This window comes from Artibeus jamaicensis, unplaced genomic scaffold (assembly GCF_021234435.1).
Source record: "Artibeus jamaicensis isolate MK-2021 breed Jamaican fruit bat unplaced genomic scaffold, CSHL_Jam_final scaffold_474, whole genome shotgun sequence".
NCBI lineage: Eukaryota > Metazoa > Chordata > Mammalia > Chiroptera > Phyllostomidae > Artibeus > Artibeus jamaicensis.
This window is the reverse complement of record NW_026522046.1, coordinates 30,199,065-30,219,992: the sequence shown is the minus strand read 5'-3', so window position 1 is coordinate 30,219,992 and position 20,928 is coordinate 30,199,065. Positions and strand designations below refer to the sequence as shown.

At 40.4% G+C, this 20,928-nt stretch overlaps 1 protein-coding gene across 13 annotated transcripts in view; it reads left to right on the top strand.

Annotated features, from left to right (window-relative positions):
* MBNL1 (muscleblind like splicing regulator 1) overlaps nt 1-20,928 on the top strand; it is a 188,813-nt gene that overhangs the window by 128,644 nt on the left and 39,241 nt on the right. For all 13 annotated transcript variants that reach the window (XM_037141117.2, XM_037141127.2, XM_037141126.2 and 10 more), the window contains one exon: nt 19,759-19,929. In XM_037141117.2, the coding sequence (XP_036997012.1) occupies nt 19,759-19,929 (171 nt within the window). The remainder of the gene's footprint in view (nt 1-19,758; nt 19,930-20,928) is intronic.

Below are 20,928 nucleotides of genomic sequence, written 5' to 3'. Positions count from 1 at the left end.
TTGTAACAGTTAATACTTGTATGTTCTTTAATTTAAAAAAACTCAGACTTGTGATTTAAAAGATTTACTTTACAAAGCTATTTCTGGATGCAATAAAATTTTATTTATATGGATTCCTAGTAATCCTGAAAGATGAGTATTCTAGGGATCTGACTGACCATCATTTGAATGCCAGACTTTATATTTAAAATTTTTAGGTGTGTTTGCTAAAATATTTTTAAAAACATATTCTTGATTTTTTAAAATGGGCTTATTAACTTTTAAGACTTTTCTTTCTGGTAATCTAGCTATATCATTATGAACACCTGTTATTGTTATATAATGTAGCTGTTGATACAAACATTTGATCTCAATATATCCTGATCCCAGGGGTGTTACTAGAACTCACATTATTGGGGGGAAAAACCTGAATTTCTGCTTGTCTTAAGCAGTGAGATGTACAAAACCTTCAAAGTGTTCATTTTTATTTTTGAATAATATGTCTCCTTTAACATTTCTTCTTCACTCGCCCTTTTCTATTTTTGGCGACATTATGTAACAGCCTTAATTGGGTGAGCCACGCTCTCGGGGCGGGAAGGACACAGGAAGGCACATACGTTACAAAGTGGCCTTTCAGAAGCTCTCGGGCTCTGCCAGTGCCAGCACGTGCTTCTGAAAGGTAGCTACTCCCACTTCAGCAGGAATGTAAAGGAAACTTCGTATAAGATGCAAAAATATTCCTGAGAACTCATCCAAGTAGAAAATCTGAAAGCCTCTTTATCTGTTTTTAACATGCAGATGATCTGCTGAATTTTGTAGCATTTCAGTGCTACCAGTCAGAAGCTAAGGCATTCATTGCCTTAGCTTCTAAGTTTCTAGAGTGGTGTTACCTTCTCTCTTCAAGGGGCCTCCTTGAGTCTCTTCCCTAGGTGCCGTTGGAAGGTAACGGAACTCCTAGATAGGAGGGCATCTCTGCCATTCCCGCCTGACCCTTAGTGGTCTGTCTGCCTGTCTCCTGTCGTTTTCTCCTCTGTTCTGTTCTGCACGTGTGCCTGTTTTGCTCTGAAAAGCAGTGACATTGTATTCCCAATAGAGTTCACATAGAAGGGGCTGATAACCACTGGATGGCCTTCAAGTCTGTAATGAAGATTAAAACCACAACTTTTCTTGACACTAGAATCTATCCTGGAGGGTTTTTTGATTCCAGAACTGATTTAAATGGGCATGATCCTTCTAGCCTTTTCACTTGCAGAGATTTGAACCACCACAAATTGGCAGCAAGGAGCTAAATGTCTCTGGAAACACACTGACTCACCTTCTCAGGAGAATGAATGGGGTGCAGTTGGAATCCTCTCAGGTCTGAGAGGCTGTCCTCAGATCATTTCAGACCACCTTTATTCCTAAGTCTTACTGCGGATGTATTTCATGAAGTTCACTTCTACGGATATCTTCTCTATCTGACTCCCTTTACCAATTGGAATTGCACTCTGTATTTCTTTTTCTCTCCTGTGTCACCCGGCACAATGATAAGCTAGTAGATATCTGATATATATTTAGTAATAAAATCAATGTCAATAAGTATGTTAGCAAAGTTATAGCTGTATGTTCCTTATTCATACCTATGAACAATAGTTGGTGCAGTGAATTTGAATATTATATATAATTCACCAGTTCTTTGTAGGACTTGTTTTCTTCAAAGAGTCATGTCTTTCTCAGGGTCCTCATAGATATTACCACTTTTCATAGCAGGTATTACATAAACATTTTGAGTAATTTTTTCTGGGAACCTTAGTGAAAAATGTCTAATTTATAGAGCCTTTCTAACAGTTATTGTGAGTAACCAATTTATTATGAATCTATTTTTATCATGAACATTCCGTTCATCTTGCATAGTTTTCCAAGATGAACCCACAGCTTTCAAAACCAAGATAATCAGATAGCTTTTCTTCACAATTTCATCCAAAGTGAGAACTGCTGAGACCTGCTATTATCCTTGCAATTTCAACACGAATACTTTGGGGAGAAGCTGAGTTTTTCCCAAAGGGCGGCGTACACAACTTTGTTTATGAATTATAAAATGTCATAGTCAATTCATGTGAAATCTGTAGTGCAGCTAAGTGTGTACTGTGGTGATGTGAGAAGTTTTATAGCTATAAAAAGTCTGTCTGACCATATATATACATATATATAATTAATATATAATGAATATACACATATAATGAATATATATAATGAAAAAAGTCATGTAGAGGTTGTTTTCTTAATTGCTGCATTTTAAACACCACTGATTATTTGAATTTCAGTTTGATATTTATACAGTCCTAAAATAATATTTGGTCCTTTGAAGGCAATCGCAAGGCTGATGTGGCCCCTGGTGAAAGTGGTTTGACACCCCTGGTTTAGGGCAACTGTTTGGTCTCAGACTATTAGGTATCACATAACCAGCTGAACAGTCATTGTTCTCGAGTTTGTTGAATGAGCGCCATCTTTCTATAGCCTTGTGACTCAGGCCTTCTGCACTACGGAGTGTCTTCCTGACATGCAGGTGGGCCTCGGCAGAAACATTCAACGAATGGGTTGTATTTGCTTGTAGATTACTTGACCCGGCATTTACGTCACTTCCACTTTCTTTGCTTTAACTCGCTGAACTTCCCTTCCCTGAGTGAAGTCCTTCCCCGAGTCAGGTTGCTGTAGCCCCTGTCCGTTGAATAGTCTGAATATTCCCAGAGGTGTGGTTTTACTTACTGCCATTTTACGCGTCAGGACCACCTGGCTGTTGGGACTCTTGAGAAGCCAGCTGGGCTCTAGGGCACGTGGTCCTCAGACTTGGCGTCAGAACTGGGCTTGAGATGGAAGCTGTACTTGCTACTTCTGTGATCCTGCACAAGTCATTGGACGTCTGTGAGCCCTCACTTCCCCAGCAGCATAATGTACTTAATGCCTCTTCCTCATATGGTTACTGAGGAATTCATTGAAAAGGACTGTGAAAGTGCTTCATTCCAAGTCCATCCTTCTCTGCACTGTGTCCCCCTCGGCGTCACAAGACGTGGGGCCTAGTGTTGATTATCCATTTTCACAGATACACCCTGTGCTATGGTCTATGGTCCACCCCACCCCACTGTTTCATGTTTGGTGCTAATAACGAAACAAAACAAAGCAAAGCATGATTTCAGAAATTGCTAAAAATACTCACTCATGGAGACTTGCATAATTTGGAACTTACTTAATCACATAATTATGATCCAATGAAATTGTTTTGGAACAGTGGTTTAGAAGTAAGCAGATATTCTGACCTTATTATGTTAATGCATTTTCTACACCAATTTAGCACAGTTCCTTTTGATTTAAAAAGGACCTTTGATGTTTGATTTTTATGGTATGGTGGAATGTTCTTAGAGCGGGTAATAAAATTGTTAGTTTCAAATATTATAGGTGAACGTGTCATACTCAGAAATTATACATTAAAATTATCAATATAAACTGCTAGTAGACTAGAATGAGGCAAAATGAACTTTGTGTTTTACTGTTTTTTGGTTTCTGTCAAGTCAGGAAACATGAAGTGGTTATTCTAAAAAGGAATACTACACAGGAAAAAATTAGTTCATTTTATTGCTACATCCTGTGATCAGTGCATCAGAATTTGAACTAAGGTATCTATCATTTTGACATTTCTAAGTAGTATTTTTCAATCTAAGTAATCCAGGCTACAGTTACTATTTATTTCTTTCTCATGTGAATGTAGTGTGGGGAACAGGTTTTATCTTGGTGTGAAGGAAAAATGATTGAACCAGAAATTTGCTACTAATTTGCAAGAAGTTGGAAAATAATAACTGCTTAATTTGGCAGTTAATTAATGTGCATTTTGAAACATTACTAGGTTTTGCAAAAGCACTGTTCTAGAGTTGGTGTGTTGGTAGTTAGACAGTAGTCGATGTATATTATATATGTATATGTCTATGTGTATATTATATAATGCACATTCTGCTTTATAAGCTTCCTTTATTTATTCCTTCAGTGATTTAACACCTTTTTGGAGCCCAACACTATTGTAGGTGGTGTTGTTTGGGGAATGTAACTGGACAATAAACATTCTGTCTTACCTTCATTGACCCTGGTCTAGTGAAGGAAACAGACAACGAATAAACCATTGTGATAAAATGTAGTGAATGCTCTGAAACCAGCTAGAAGAACATTAAAACAAAGACTTGAAGCTGGTGGCATTTAACTCTGACTAGAAGTTAGCCAGGCCAAAAAAGTAAAAAAAAAAAAGAGGGTGGAGTATCTCCATAGGTGAATTTACATGGACAAAATTAGGTCTTGTGCAAGAATCAACCTTGTACGACGGGGGGCCAGGCGAGGGGCGAGGAGGGAAAGAGAGAGAGTGAACGAATGCATTTATTTGTCTTTGTGTCCATTGGAAGTGGGACAGCAGATTGTGAGAAAGATGGGTCTGGGATGATTACCGGAGAATGGTCAGGTCTGTGTTATTCTTGCCTAGACGATTAAAAGGATTGCCTTAACTGGGCTCCCTTCCCCAGGTGCTTTGTTGCTTCCATCCTCTGTGCTCCTGTCCGATGAACTCAGGACGTGCACCTTTGCTAATCCCTGGCCCCATCCAGTGGCACTCCCTGGCCTGCAGAAGGAAGTAGATAATCTTTAACTCAGTTTTTAAAATTAGACTAAGGCTACTTTTCAACCTCGTTTCCCACTGCTCTTATTACAGATTTATTGCTTGTCATTGATGCCTCAAATTATGCTGTTTTCTCCACCTGGAGATATTTTATAGCTCCTCGTCTATAAATACCACCTCTTTTTCAAAGCTCTTATTTGATTTTTCTAAATTGGAAACATTCTCCTTTTCCTTCAGAGTATAAGGTCTTTGTCCAAATGTCCCTTATGACACTTTTTTCTTCTAGCCTTATATTGTAGCTCTGTGTGTGCCTTATTTCCATTCATAGACTGTGTGTCTGATTCAGTTTGCATCTCCACTGCCTCATAGCAACATGCACCTGAGCAGTCTCGCCACATAGTTGGTGAATAAATGTATGAATGAGTTATTCTAGAAGATAGTGAGATTTAGTGTAAAGGGTATTCAAGGCAAGACCACTTCTACATTTATTTTATTTTGCTCATTGGCCTCATCCCTTCACTGCCTATCTCCTAACTTGCTTTTTGGGTTGCAGTGGGAGACAATGAATTGTTTGTCCTGTTCTGCTTTCCTTTTCCTGTGTGTGTGCATGTACACTACATTTCTGACACAAGTATGGATCCAGCTCTTCTAGAGTAAGTTCATAGATCAATGCAGGAAGCACAAACGTTATTTTATTTTTGATGATTTCTAATGGGGGCAGCTCATATCATCAGCTTTCAGCTTCTGACCCTGAACTGTAGTGTAATCATGTATTCTATCTGAAAACCAAGAACAACAGCAAATTAAAGCTGCCCTCCATCCCTAGTCTGCGTAGGCTGCTTTTGTCCTGCCTACCCACTGGTGGGATCCATGCTGACTCTGACGTGGCTCCGTCCGAACTTCACCTCTTAACACTGGGGGGCGCTTATGTGGGATATGGAACTTCTGGGAGCCTCCCCTTCCTCATTTGTGACAGGAGGCTCATAAGAATCAGCTCTTGAGATTGCCCCGAGAATAAATGACAGCCCTCGTTGTGGTAGTTAACGAGAGCCACTGTAATTGCGTCTGAGCATGACACTGAAGAAGGAGGGCTCCTGGAGAGAAGTGACTCTGCCCATCAGGACAGTCCTCTAACGCAAATGCCATTGACTTGGTGGAGAACTCTTACATTCTTGCCTAAAGGCTGTAAACCTGCCAGCGTCCCTTACTGCAGCTATGAACATTTCACTTGAGCACAGGCCAGGTACTGAGTTGTAAAAGCAATACTGTCAAGTGGACATCGAAACCGCCTAAGACCTCTAACCCACAATGAGGAAAGTGAAGCTCAATTGTATAAGATCTGTCATTACTTACCTAAAACAGGTCGTTGGTAGCCCCTTTCTGTAGTGCATTACTTATGTTGCACAGCTAGAAGAAGAATACTCAGGGGCTCACATGGGAACATCAATGACATGGACCCCTTGATCCTCTCCTCCCATGGGGACTTTTGCTTCTCATGAGCAAGATGTTTAGAAACAACTTTTTTTTTTGGCTAGCGGTGTTGCCGGTCTGGAGGCTTCGTGCTGGGAATGTGCCTAAGGACACAAAAGGCGGTGGGTGTTTTTGTTCAGCCCCGTGCCCCTGGGGGCCCATGTGCCCCAGGATGGGGGCTGTGAAGAAAGTGGCAGCCTGGGTGCAGAGGGCTCAGGCGACTCATGGATTCCCACCAGCAGTTGTCTCGAAGTTGCTGGCGAACACACTGGTTTAAGTTACTGTGGAGGGGGATCGTGATGGTGATTGACGTCTGGTGGTGATGATCTGACGGTGAATGAGAATGCGTATTGGTTACATGGATCCACCAGCTGTCCTCAGAGTAGCAGTCGTTTGAATCGTCCGAGAGCTTGCCTGGGACCCAGCCAAGATCAATGAAATCAGAATTTGTGGGGGTGGAGGCTGAGTGTGGGAATTCTTTTATTTATAATGTGCGGCATGGTTGAGGGCCAAGGGCGTGGGCACTAGAGTGTCCTCTCAGTGGTGTGAGAGCTGGAACACTGGGAAGTGCCCTCTGGGATCCCAGGTTGCTTATTCATTCAACAAACATTTACTAAAAATGCTTGAGTGGCTCAATTAAATTTAGTCCTGTCTTTAGCAAGTTCTTAATCTAGAGGGGTAGACAGACTTGTAGAAATTATCTGTAATACAATTTGACAGGTGCTGAATTCACTCGTGGGTTTATTCTTCCTGGCAAGAAAGGAATGAGGAAGAAGAGAGGGGAAGCAAAAGACACAGTGTCCACAGAAAGTGACATTTGAAAAGAGTCCCCTCTCGTAAAATCAAATGTAAGCTCTGAAAATAATTCCCTTTTGTTATTGACCCCGTTTAAAATACAGATGCCCAGTTTCTTAATCCTGACTTTGAGCACTGGGAAAGCTTTCTCCAGCCCCCAGGACTTGTAATGGGCACAGCTTCACACAGGAAGGCACTGTTTGGGGTCGGAGGGTGTCTGTGTGAGGTCACAGCTGGTGAGTGAGACAGCCACAGGTGAATCCAAGGCTCCTGGAGAGGTGTTCTTCCCACTGGACTCTGTACATTTGCCACCCTGGGCCACCTGAGGCTTAGTGTGGGCTCTTTCGTCAAAAGAGATTCTAACTTATTGGTGAGCTGAAGGACTGTGCCCCGGGGAGCTTGAAGGAAGAAGAGCAAAGGGGGCTTTGGAGCCTGTCTCAGGAGGTGGCCCTCGTGACAGGAAGCAGGGGTTGCCAGGTTCCAGGGATGGGAAGACAGTGTGAGGAGAGAGGGCCCAGTGATTTCAGTTTACTGAGCACCAACTTATGCTGGAAGCCCTTGTAGTCATTCCTTCATTGAATACATCATTCTCTAGGCTGGTTTACTTCTCTTCCATTTCATAGAAGAGAAAGTCACAGTTCAGCAAGGTTGATTAATTAACCTAAAGTCTCACTGCTAATGAGTAGCAGAGTTGGCATGGTGAACCACTCTCCGATTTTGGTCCAGGTGACCATTCAGCTGGAGCTGTGATGCCTCTTCATGTTGAGTCCTTGAGTGTTTCTCAGTGTGTAGACTTTTGAGGCCCGTGTGTATGGGACACTTACATACTGAGGACACAGATGCAGCCAGTAAGGGACTGTATTTCCTATTTGGGTGGCAGCGGGAGTATGGAGTTGTGGTTAGATAGCATTATTAAGAAGCTCCCGGGAATAGGAGCCCATGGGAGGAGGCTGGTGGCAAAGAGAAGTATAATCGAATGGAGAGAAATGGGTACAGCAGGTGCAGGCACTCAGGAGGTCCCGGAGAAGGTGCAGAAGGCGTGTTTGGGAAGTATGTTACTGGGCAGAAGAGCTTGTACTCTGAAACGTAGTCAGGACTCATTCACTTGGCAAATAGATAATGAGCGTGTTGGCCCAGCCCACCCAGCCGAGGCTGTGGGCCCGAGGCTGATGCTTGAGCCCCAACCTAGAGGCATTCTCTAGGGGTGAAGACATATGAACTGTGCACAGTAAAGCCCCGTGACCCTATTAGTACAGAGGCAAGGACAAAGCACCAAGGAAGGTAACATAACTATTTCTCCTGGCAGCCGCCTGCTTAGCCAGAGGTAGAGTGTAAAATTCATAGACACGGTGCTCAATGCACCCGAGCCTGGTGTTTAGCAGATCTGGGCTTGCCGCCTAAATGTTGTTGGTAGGATAGCAAGAGAAAAACATCGTGTGACAGCCTTCTGTGCTTGTCCCTATTACGGTCCCATTCTGGCTTATTAAAAAACGGTGTTGCCATGGCTGACGTTCCCGCGAGGCCCAACATCTCCATACTTTATATCTTTTTTTCTTTTGTTTTTTCTTTTTATTGAATTTACTGAGGTGCCACTGGTTAACAAAATTATACACGTTTCAGGTGCATGATTTACAACACATCATCTGTACGCTGTATTGTGCGTTCACTGCCCCCAGGGAGGTCTCCTTCCATCACCCGGGGTCCCACTCTCACTCTCTTCCACCTCCCACTGCCCCGCCCTCCCAGCCCTTCACCACACTGTTGTCCTTGTCCACGCCTATTTTCTCCTTTTTTTCTTTTTTGCTCAATTCCTCCACCCCCAGCCCCCCACCCCATACTTTATATTTTAAATAATCGCTTTAGAATACCCTCGGCAGCTTCTGACTGCTGTTTAGAACAGGCATTTTGCGCTGACTTAAGTGCCTGAATCACCTTTCAAGTGCCTAGGCTTAAGTGGTGGCTTCAGTACCTTTCTGCCTCAGAAACTCACCTTGCAGGTGTTTTGTGAGAGTTCCGTGGCTTACAGGCATCTGTTTATATTTATGTGTTTGTTTATCGTTAATATGGGCCCTTTCCCTAAAAAGCCATTCAAGGCTGTTAGACACATATGAATTCTTTCTAAAAATTCTGAGACTTTCCTCTTTTAGTCCCAGTGACTAGTGTCTGAGTGTCACTCCTCTATGTTTTGGGACCTGTGTCAGAAAGCCATTGGAGGTCCCTGGGGGAGGGGGTGGGTGCTGAGGAGGAGACGGCTCAGATAACCTGTATTGTGATACTGGTTTTCAACGTCAGGTTTTTTCCCCCGCTCTTCCTGTCTCTGCTGCTGCAGTCAGCATCCAATAGTGTGCTCTGGACTCAGCAGCCAATTGTCTTTCTCCTCCCTGCAGCCTGAAGTCTGGGACAGAGCTGATGGCTGTGCACAATTTTAGCAGATTGTCATGGGGCTGGTGGCGGGGTGGGGGCACGGGCAGAGGAGCGCTTTCCCCACAGGGACAGAGCCAGTGTCATTGAGCACATTGTGTTCAAGTACAGAGTTGGTCCGTCTGAAGGAGACAGTGGTCAGCGGTGGGGAGGACCTTTATCACCTCACCTTTTCTTCGTGCTCTGTCCTTGTTGTTTGTGTGAAGCAGTAGAAGCACTAAATGGCTGGGCTGGAGGCAGGATCTATGAGGTCAGAAAGCAACATTTGTTTTCAGTTAGGGCTCCAAAAAGTTTATGGAGGAGTCCGAATGAAAAATTAGGGAAAGAATTGATTTTTGGCAAAAGCAGTGTTCTTTCTAAGACTGGAGAACAGTATAACGCAATGATTTCCGTACAGAACCGACAGCCACATTTTGGACATCTGTTGTAGTTTAGAAAATTATTTAAGCACTAATCAGATACATAATATCCACGACCCCATCTAGTAGACTTTGATGGAAGATTTACAATGGGAAATATTGAATGTTTCAATTAACTTGAAACATTTCATAATACTGTAAAATGTATTCTAACTAATGCTGTATTATCCTTCTAGGTCTCTAAACACGGGGTGTCTTTTCCTGTATTTATAGGCATCTGTAGGATAGCAAACACAAGGCCTGCAGGCCGAATCCGGCCCTCCACCTTGCTTGTCTGGCCCAGCACCTGGCTTCTTCCCGGCAGCAGTGCTGAGCTCCTTGCCCCTAGTTAAGGAGTAATTACAATTATACAGTCCTAAAATTACATTCAGCCCTTTGAAGGCAACCAAGAGGCTGATGTGGCCCCTGGTGAAAATGAGTTTGACACCCCTGATGAGCAGGTGCAGATGCATCAGCTGACTTCACCAAAGTGTTTCCCCCTTTTGATTGTCCTGTTCCCTTCATACTGTTAAATAAAATAATTGTCCCTTAAAACCTACCATTCTCTTCATATTACTAACTTTGTATTTTTTGTTTTATATAGTTTTCTATATAAAACACCTTATATGTGCATGTGTGTCTATATTTGTGCTGTATTCAAATCCCAGAGGCCAGGCCAGTGGAATCCACAGACAATCCAAGAAACCGCCTGTCTCACTCAGGCTCTTGTTCCAGTGGACAATGTGAAGCAGAACTTTAACTTGTTTGGAGTTCAGATTGTTATTATTTGTTTCAGGAGACAAGATCAGTTGATCTATAACACGGGTGCTGCTGAGGGAAAAATAAAAGAATGACAGATGAAATGAAATGTATGAGAGAATGTATTTTTTCCCCATTACATTTTGGAAATACTATGCAGATCAGTCTTATCCAAAATTAGGTGCTTATAATGGGAAACATCTTTTCATTTGCAGAACTCAAAGGGAGTTGAAGCATTCATTGGTTAGGACCAATTCTGCTTTTAGTGTGAGCAGTGATTAGGAAAAGGTTGACCACCGACTGAATGACCATCGGTACGAATGCCTGCCTCTGGCTTGCAGTGGAGAGTGTCAGCCCTGCAGTTAGACCACCGGGGCTCCGTCAGGGGCCCATGGGCAAGGACCCCCCACACAGGCCAGAGGGGCATTGAGCCCTGGAGAGCTTTTCCTTTGTAAGTGCACTAGGAGCTGGAGTAGGTCTGTAAAGCACTGATTAAACGTATCTTGCAAGAAATTCTTAAGGAAAAAATTCTGTGCCTTTAACTTACGAAGTTTACCCTTTTTTTTTTATTATTCTCAGGAAAGCTCTAGAAATATAATAGAGACAGTCACGCTATAATCCACCTAATAATGGTGCGATGATGAATTGGGTACAGTTTGTAAAACATTTTGTGTTTCTCAATTCAAAGGTATGTGCCACAAATAGAGCACTGAATTTTATTATGTAAACCTTAGGCTTTTCATTACTAGCCAAGTGAAAAGTGTCGGATTTGAATGCCATAAAACTTCAGAAGTGTTTCTGCTACAAACAGTTTTGAAGTCTGACAGTTGCTGTACCGAAAAAAAAAAAATGAAGCAATTGAAAAAAAAGAAAGAAAAGAAACATAGTGATCTGGCATTTCCAATTTTATGACGCTATAAAAAAGCAGCCAACAAATGTTGGACTGTTTAATGACGTTGGCACCTACCAAATGTCACTGGGCTTTCACAAGGTCATGGAGACTGCTTTGGCTCAGGGATGCTGGCCAGGCCCATCTTTGGAGCCCAGAAGACTGTGGAATGAGGGGAGGGGTGAGTAGTAGGGGCCAGTTAAACCCTTCATGGCACATCAGAGACGGCTACGCCCTTTCATAGGGTTCTGTGGGAGTGGAGCCGGCCACGGGCAGAAGGAAAAAGTGAGACCTTTTCTTCTTCCAGCGTCTCGTAACGAGCAGCTCTAAATATATAATTCTGTGGGCCCTCTCTGAGGAGGCTAAGGTTTCTTCAGATGACTATCAGCTAAAATTGTATGCTGATATAACTGTTGCTGTCACAGTTGTGTGTATATCTAATCTGTCACAGACAAAAGCTGCTGAAGAAAGGGGTGGTATTTCTGTAACCAGAATGTGTGTGTGATTTGTTGCCTTTTTCTCTTTTTCCACCTCCTCAGCAGCAGCTAACCCGACTCTCATGCATTACATAATACTTATCTAGATGTGTAGAGTTTCAGTTTTGCCATTTTCAGGATGATTAATGGGAGTTGTGCAATGAAAGCTTCTAAGTTCTCTGGGAAAAAAGTCATAGTATCCTGATGTTTGAGTTCGGGTGCATCGGTATTGCGTCAGCATGGAGTTTATTTGGGGTTACTGTAAATGTCACTATTGGCTTTAATGTTCAAGAATCTTACTCATCAAACTTAGGAAATGTTCTTTAAAACAGTGCCTAGAACACCCATTGATTACTAGAGAGGACTCTAAACAGGTAGCAGAGCTGAACCTAAAATCACTTGCTAGAGATCAAATTAGACATCAATGAGAAAATGTTTAAGGCCCATGAAACACTGTTTTTTTTTTTTTACATTCTTAAAGGCCAGAGTAAAAACTACAAACTTCAACCTAATAGTTTGTGTGTATGTGAATGTGTGTTCATATTTTCCTTTCTTTCTTCTGGCCCTCACAGTAATTGTTACTCCACAGTATATATGTGAATACAAACTTTTGCTGGGATCATGAAAGGAAAAAACCCTAAATTTGCCATTTATTGTATTTCAGTTGAGAACACATTTTATTTCTCTCATAAGTAATTGAAATAAATTAGGACTATTTCAATGAAAACACATTAATAAATTTCTTCTTTTTCCTTACCGGTAGGAGAAAATCCCCCCAGGTCTTGTGTCGAACTGAAGTACAGGTATCCGGTGTTATGTTGATTGAGGAAATAGCAATTTGCACCTAGAAATTTAAGTTTTAAATATTGATCCATGTTGTTATATTTCTTCATGGTAAGGTTAGAAGACTGGAGAGTAATTGCCCAGCACGATGAAAGCAGGTAGCTCTTTTCTTCACGTTCTGTAGAGATGCCAAGCATATGTTATGCCTGTCATCTGAAAATCCAGTGAGGAAATTAAAACAGAAGTAGTATTCGATTTAAAGATGATAAAGGTTTTCTAGCCTTCCCAAATGAGAAAACTCTAAAGTAAGTACAAGGGTGCCATGATATTAAACATAGAAAATTATTAAAGAGGAAAAAATTCCCATGTACCTGAGTTAAAAGGTCTTAATATTTGAGGAAAATTACTGTTAATATGTCAGTACAATATAGTATACCATGTTGTTGCAATATAGTAAGTACATAGCATTGATTTATTAACAGTATGTATACTACATATTTTTATGATATTGTATCATGTACTATTTGTAAAATAAAACAGAACAAGCAATAACGTCAAATCAGTGGAATCACCATGGAGACTTCCTAAGGGGGGAAAATATCTGGTGTGACTACTTTAGCAATTTCTACCAAATGGTAGACATCTTTAAATATTTCTCTGAGTTCTCTGGCCACTTAAATTTCTCAGTAACTTGTCTTTCAAAGGAGGGCATATATTACTGACTTTTTCTTCTTTAATCCTCAAAAAACTTTCTATAGGGAAGTAAAGGCAGCAGAATGTTGCTTGCCCTTAAAAAATAGTCAGCATCTTCAGTATTTTAGTTAATAAGTGAATGGAGCTAATGATATGATTTTGGAATTTAATTAAATACTCTCTGATACACTACAGTCTCCATTTGTTCTTATTTTAAATAAAAGAAAGAATTTGCAACATTGACACTCACATGCTCACACCTGGAGAGATTTTAGAAGCTGCAGCTATTAGAATTTGGCAAAATTAGAGCAAATAAGTTGCCAACCACCACTCCTTCTGAGTCAAGTTTTATAGTGTGAATCTATTATCCTCTGTTTGGGGAAATTCCCAGAATCAAGGACCTTAGTATTTAAATGTGAGTGTGAAAGTATTGACAGCCATTCACAAATAATTTGGGGCTAGTGGTTTTTATTTATGTATGCCCCTTTTCTGGATCGAACATTTGTGTCCTGAAATTCCTAAGTTGAGGCCCTATCATCAGTGTGGCTATGTGTGGAGATGGGGCTGGAAGGAAGTAATTCAGGTTAAAATCAGAAGTGTGGGGCCCTGATCCGATAGGATTAGTGCCCTTCCAAGGGGAAACAGAGAGCTTGCCCTCTCTCCCTGGGCATGCGCATGGAAAGGCCGTGTGAGGAAACAGCTAAAAGCTGGCTGGCTCTAAGGCAGGAAGAGAGTCTTACCAGAAACCAAATCAGCCAGAACCTTAATATTGGGCTTCCAGCTTCCAGAACTGTGAGAAAAGTCATTTATGTTTAAAGCACCCAGCCTATGATATCTTGTTATGGCACCTTTACCAGACTAACGCAGCACCCATTAAATCCCTTAAAGCAGTGGTTCTCTCCCCTGGAGATGAGTTTGCCTCATCTCCAGGGACATTTGGCAGTATCTGGGGACAGTCTGAATTGTCATAACGGAGGGCAGGAGTGCTACATGTGTCTCGTAGGCCAGGGGTGCCGCTAAACGTCCTGCAATGCACAAAACAGCCCTTGTAACCAAGACTTTCTGGCTCAAAAGGTTAATGAGAAACCTTGAACTTCTTTTTGGGATGTATGTGGTCTTGTAAGCTGGCACAAACCTTTTATGGAAATGAGATTGTAAGGAAATAACACATTCAGCGGGTACTATATACTGTTTGTTAGAAGCAATTAATTTATTTTCAAGATTTGCAAAAGCCAATAAACTGCAATTCCTAGAATTAATCAAACTTATGTTCATCTCAATGAAAACAGAACACCAAGTGTATGTGTGTGCATGTTTGCCTATGCATAAGGTGTATTTTTTGTCTTAGAATTAATGACCCTTAAAACTGACATTAATTTCCTATCACGAGGTACTTGTGATTTTAAAATAAATATCATTTACAGAGATTTATTCACCTGTTCATTAGAATTGATGCAGGAATTGATGGCCGAATCGTAAAACACATTTTGGGAAATGCAGGAAACAATACTGCTTGACTGGCAGTGTGTTTTGCTGCTCTCTCCCCCCAACACATGCTTTGACGAGCTTTTTCTGAGATATGTGCATCATCTTAACTGAAAAAAAAGTAAGCATCTGCAGTAGGAAGCTACCAAATTCCTTTGCCAGAGCTTTTGGCCCGTATCTGAACAAAGTACATCTGCAGTGTTTCAAAAACCCCTGCATATCCCAACTGTCCTCCTGAAAACGCTGTTTTTGTTTTAACCGTTGAAATAAATGATTGCAGTTTGAACGGTCCTACCAGCAAACCAGCATTTCCAGGGAAAGTTGGAAAAGTCCTATGTGAGTATAAGCTTGCACCCCTGTGATTTTTTCATTGCCCTTTTATTTCCAGAGTCTACCCAAATATGACTCAGTAATTATTGCAATATAATCCTACCACATAGTTACCGTTGGCAACTTAATAAGATGTCTTCTTATATTCTGACCTCATACATCACAATATTCCTTTTATTTTAGATGGAGGAAGTATAATTAAAATGGAAAATTAATCTTTCCAGTTTTAAAATAGAATTATAGCTTTTTTTTGTTTTATTAAGTTTGGCCAACTTCTAAGTAAGATGTTTTATTTTTTACTGTTAACTTGTTCTTAATTAAATATTAAAATAGTTAAGAAATAGGGTTCTTTTTCATATCTCTAAATTGCCATTTTTCATTTCATTCAGTTTTATGTTTCTACAATTTTTATCTCATATATATCTCATACACATCATTTTACATATGTACTGTATATAAGCAAGTGTACTTTATTAAACTATAATGTTTAAGAATTAACAAGGCATTTATTTTTAAGCTCAAACAGTTAATCTCAAGCTACATCTTCCCTTGTTAGAATCACAAGCTTCCTGCCACTTTCAAAGGCTAATGAAAAAAATTCTGAAATTCACAGTTGAGTAGTTTGTAACTTTAGAAATTGGGGACTTGCTCAATTGATCTTTCAAATGACCGATATGGGCCACATATAAACTTTTAAGACTGCAAGTGGAAAATGTTGACTTTTTTTTGCCCACCTTATTTCTAATTTATGGATGCAGAAAACTTATTAGAGAAAAATGGACTCAGTCTGGATCAATATTATTGAACTTCCTCTATTCCCTTAAAATATATAGTTCATGCATTCCAGTGCTGTCTTTGGAATTGGTGTGGAGTTAACCTACAAAAAGCCTTCTTGACCGGAGTCTAGGTATCTGTGGCTCTTCCCAGTGGCCTGCCAGTCATCTGTGCAGCTCACTGAATAGACTTCGGTGCACTCAACGAAAACAAACCACAGAAACCTAACACTGTTACAATGGCCTTTTTCCTCAGTGTGTGTGGCAAGCACAGAATGATGGTTAAGGGCCAGTAGCACTTGTGGTATATTGCTGATGATTGACATGCATTGTTGCTGTGTTTTGCTACTTGTGTTAATATTTAGCACTTGGAGTAAGTAATGGTGCTAAATTAGGCAGCTGCTGCTTATTATTTGGATGAGAACCTAAGGAAAGTGAGAAAAATGATATTTATTGATAGCCTGTTATGCCAGGAGTTGCATATGAGCTTGACTCACTATCTTGCTCAGTCCTCATACATCACCAATGAAATCAGTGATGTTGTTACTATTCTACAGAAAAGGTCTGGCCACTCAGAGAATTTAAGTAACTTCCACAGGGTCACACAGCAAGTAGGTTTCAGAGCTACCATTTGAAGCCAACCTACATTTGATAAAATGTATAATTCAATGCCACTAGTTGGAACTAGACATAGCAATCAAAACTGAAAAAGAGCTTCTTTATATTTATATTTTTGCGTTAATTCTAACAACCCAATGTAATATATCTTGAGGTGAAATCTCTGGATGATTTAGAGTAAATAAGCTTCTGTACAAAAATATGCACAAGTAAATGCTAGGTACTGTTCGAATTTCTGGTTTTAGATTTTTAGAATATATCACTGTATTGATTTTTAGGATGCCAATCTCAACACAAATCTGCTTTTTTCCCTGGTGAAACTTGCAAACCCGATAAAGGAAAAATCCTTTATCACGGCAGTTTTATTACTGGTCTCTGAATAAATGTGCCCATTGGTTAGTACAACTCAAAATCAAAGTTTGGTATTAGATTGAGCTTTTTTCCCTCCTATTATCTTTATTGTCTCCAGAATAGAGTTAGAATAGGATTCATCTTTAATTATATTGTAAGAAGTGCTCATTCATTCATTCTGCAAATGGTTATTGAGGAGTGGGTGCTGCGAACTCAGACAGATGAACCTGGAGAGATACCAATGTCGTATTTACCTTAAATCTCACTGGACGATAGCCTGCCTGTGGTTTTCCCTGGGGCTTTAGTCAATCTTCTAGAAAAGGATGTTTATTCTAAGTTATTCTTGACCTTTTTGTCAAACCACAATTATTCAGCAGCACAGTTACCATTAAACAAGTTTTGAATTTCCCAAGAAGCTAAGTTTATCTAATATTAATTGCAGAGGCCACTCTTATTTTTTCCACACGTGGCAATGAAAAATTCATGTGGCTTTACAGAGTTTGTTGTGTAGTGTTTTATGCTCTGTTAGAATAACCTGGGCCCCGAGATCTATTGCCACAAACTCTCTGTGGGAGAGGCTTTGTAGTCTGTATACTTTTTCAAAAGTACACTCAGCTGATTCTTAGAGGCATAGCTTTTTCAAAGTGAGGCTCCAATGCACTCAGGTCAAGCTGGGCATAGGATAACATGTAAGAAATGTAGTAGAATGGCATTTATTCCTGACTAGGGGTAGCAAATACAAGAAGAGAACCAAAGGTCTGAGCTTCTATTCAAAAATTTGAGGTGCGTTGACAGAGGACGTATGGGGGACAAATATGATTTCTGTCCTTCGTTGTTTCAGTCTGGGCTGTGTTCGTGGGAAGGAGGGCCAGGTGGTTCGTGTTAAGGGAGGCACTCGAATAAAGTCCCTAGTAAAGCTGCTGTTAGTGTTGGCAAGGCCTGGTTCCCGACTAGGGCTACCTCTGTGCTGTTTGTGGAACTATGGAAACTGAGCCGGGCGAATGACAGTCACTGAATCCTCCGGGTGAACATAACCCTGCTAATCTGCACTTAAGTCCAGTCTTAGTAAGAAATATGATGTGGAGATATTGAGAACAAACATGTCTCTTAGGGCCAGATTGTTCTTTGTATGGAGAAAGCAGGCTTTCTCTGGGAGGTTTCAACCGAATGACCTTGAAATCAGACTATCACCCCTGAGCTTATTTACGTTGGCCTGTCGTTCTCTGTGACTCTGAATGCTGTTTGTGTAATAGGTGCTTTGCTTCTGGATGCTTTTAAGCCAATGACATGTTCACAATCTCAACAGATATCAAGCATGGTGATTTTGCATGGAATAAGTTATAGATACCTACATTTTACTTCATTTGTGAATAGGTCAGTAACAATCAAGTTACCTGCATGCCAAAGTGTTGTTTTTCTTTGGTTGGACATACTCGGGCCATATAAAATGTGGGGCGGGGGGGGGCAGTAATGGAAGCTCCGGAACCTTACCTCACTCAGAGAGCAGCCCGCTGACGGTGGCAATGGCCGGGCTTACCCATTACCTTCTTCAATCTTCATAATAAACCTCGGGTGTAGGTTATGGAGAAATTCTGAGATGGGTAAAATGCCCAAGGCTTAAAGCAGTTAGTTCCTATTTTATGAGATTCATACAGCTGGTGAGTGAGAGAACTAGATCCATTGCCAGGTCTCCAGGCCTGCGAGGTCCTTGCTGTTAGCTGCTGTCCTCTGCTCCCTCCTGATTTAAAGCCTTGTGTTGTTACTAATGCTTTGTTATGTAAAGCTTGTTAAAGTACCAGGCAGTATCCTAAGACAGTCACTCTACGTAGAAGCTTATTCTTTAAAAATCTTATTCAAAACCAGCTAGAAATTGATCACGGAAATTAGAATCTTCGGATTTTATCACAAACATAAGCACAATTTTCTACGTCAATTTACAGTAAAAGGTCAAACTGTGAGAAATAGATTTTTAAGCTCAAGAAGGTGGATTAAAAGAAAGATTCAATTAAATCTTTCTTTTACCCTCACAAACAGTTCTAATTAGAGTTATTGGTAAAAGAAGTGATCAAGGTGGTCATGGGTGAGGTCTGTTACTATCGACATGGCTTGACAGCATATTGAAATAATATGGATACAGTCCCTTGTGGGTTATTGCGTATGGCAGACTTTAATGTGTGTCTTTTGATAAAAAAGCATCCTCCCAAAAGGAAAGTATGTTCACATTTCACTTTGTGGTCATTTACTTTACATTGTAAACCTTTGGGTGGGTTTATTTCTGATGGATTTGTGGTGTGTGGGCAGTGGCGACTCCTTCTGCCTTTTTTCACCAATGTTTCGTTGTACTTGCGGGTCTATGTACGGTGAGCATGTGGGCATTTTCTTTTTACCTGTAACATCTTCGAAGGCTCAGCAGTAATTTAAATTTTGTCATGAGATACTTGTGAAGGCACATAACTGTGTGGGGTGAGCCCTCTAGATACATTTCTTTGGAACTCAGTACAAGTGAAAATAGGTGGTAGAGCTTTACGATTCTTTTGGGTTCATTAAACATCACCAGAAGATATTATGGAAGGAGCCTAATATTCTTTATTTGGTACTGTATGTTTTAGTATTATGCTGGCAATTTATAGATTTTGCAGCTTGGATCTTAATGTAATAGTGCTAATGTTAAAATAAAAGAATGTTTTTAAGCTTTGAAACTTTCCCAATGATTTAATACCTCATTTTTGTAATGCACTGGGGTGAATCCATGACTTATTTTACATATATTATAAAGTGATATGGACAATAAATACATTGTATAAAAATTCCATGGTGGGTTCAGGTGGTAAAGTTTACATTATTGTTATTTTTTAAAGATTTGCTTATTTTATTCTTTTTTAAGATATTTTCTGCTTTTGTTTTTTAGGGTCGTTGCTCCAGGGAGAACTGCAAATACCTTCATCCGCCCCCCCACTTAAAAACCCAGTTGGAGATCAATGGGCGCAATAACTTGATCCAGCAGAAGAACATGGCCATGCTGGCGCAGCAGATGCAACTAGCCAATGCTATGATGCCTGGTGCCCCGTTACAACCCGTGGTGAGCCTTCTTTGCAGCCCTGACTTACTGAGTGTGTAGCTCCAAGTGCTCAGTTTCTGTGTTAAAGGGATGGTGGCCCTAGTTCAGGTGACACAGGGAACAGCGTTAGTTGTGTAGCACTTTCTTGTGAAATTACAAGTCACTCCCTGAAACAGTTTTCACACTGCAGTGTATTTATCTTCTGAGTAAATCCTGTGGAAATTTGCATTATAGAATTTCCCCCTGAATTTTTCTTGAAATTAAATCCTATGACTTTCGAATGTAAATTTTTGTCTGTTTTGTTTTTAAAAGAGTCCTCAAAGCTCATCAACCTAGTCCGTGTGCATTCTCAGGCTACTGTAATGGTAATGCACAATGTCACCTTTAATTTTGAACACCCGTTTTCCTTCCTTCCTTCCTTTTACTTAAAAAGGAGACTTTATTATTCTCTTAAACATAAACTGAAATTACTTTGTCGTTACTAATACCAAGAAAACCATGGCAGTAGTGAGTCCATGTCGTGGACTTGGAGGTCTAATAAAAGGAGAAATGATCAGGAGAGTCAGAAACAGCAAGGGCTTTTAGAAAAGACCTAAATTTTATAAACTATAGGTGGTCGTAGCAATTTAATGATCACTGAGCAGCGTATGTTAGCAACTTTTGAGTCAAAGCACATATACTTATTTATTTATTTATTTATTTATTTGGACTTTTGGAGAGTGTATGTGATAAATGACTTTTTAATAACCTTTACTCACATCTATTCATAGATGTGTAAGAGATTAATATCAATTTTAGGTTATAGAAGTGTAAGAGAGTAATATCAATTTTAGGTTACAAAAGGCATTCTGATGTTAATTGTGATATGGTAATTCTGTATTTAGATGTATGTCGAAATCAGCAGTGATAAAAATATATCTGCCAGTAATTTGTCACTACCTTGTATGTAGTCTTACGGGGTCATGTAGCGTGTGTGCTAATTTTTTTCCTAATACATTTTAATACCTGAACTCAGTGTAA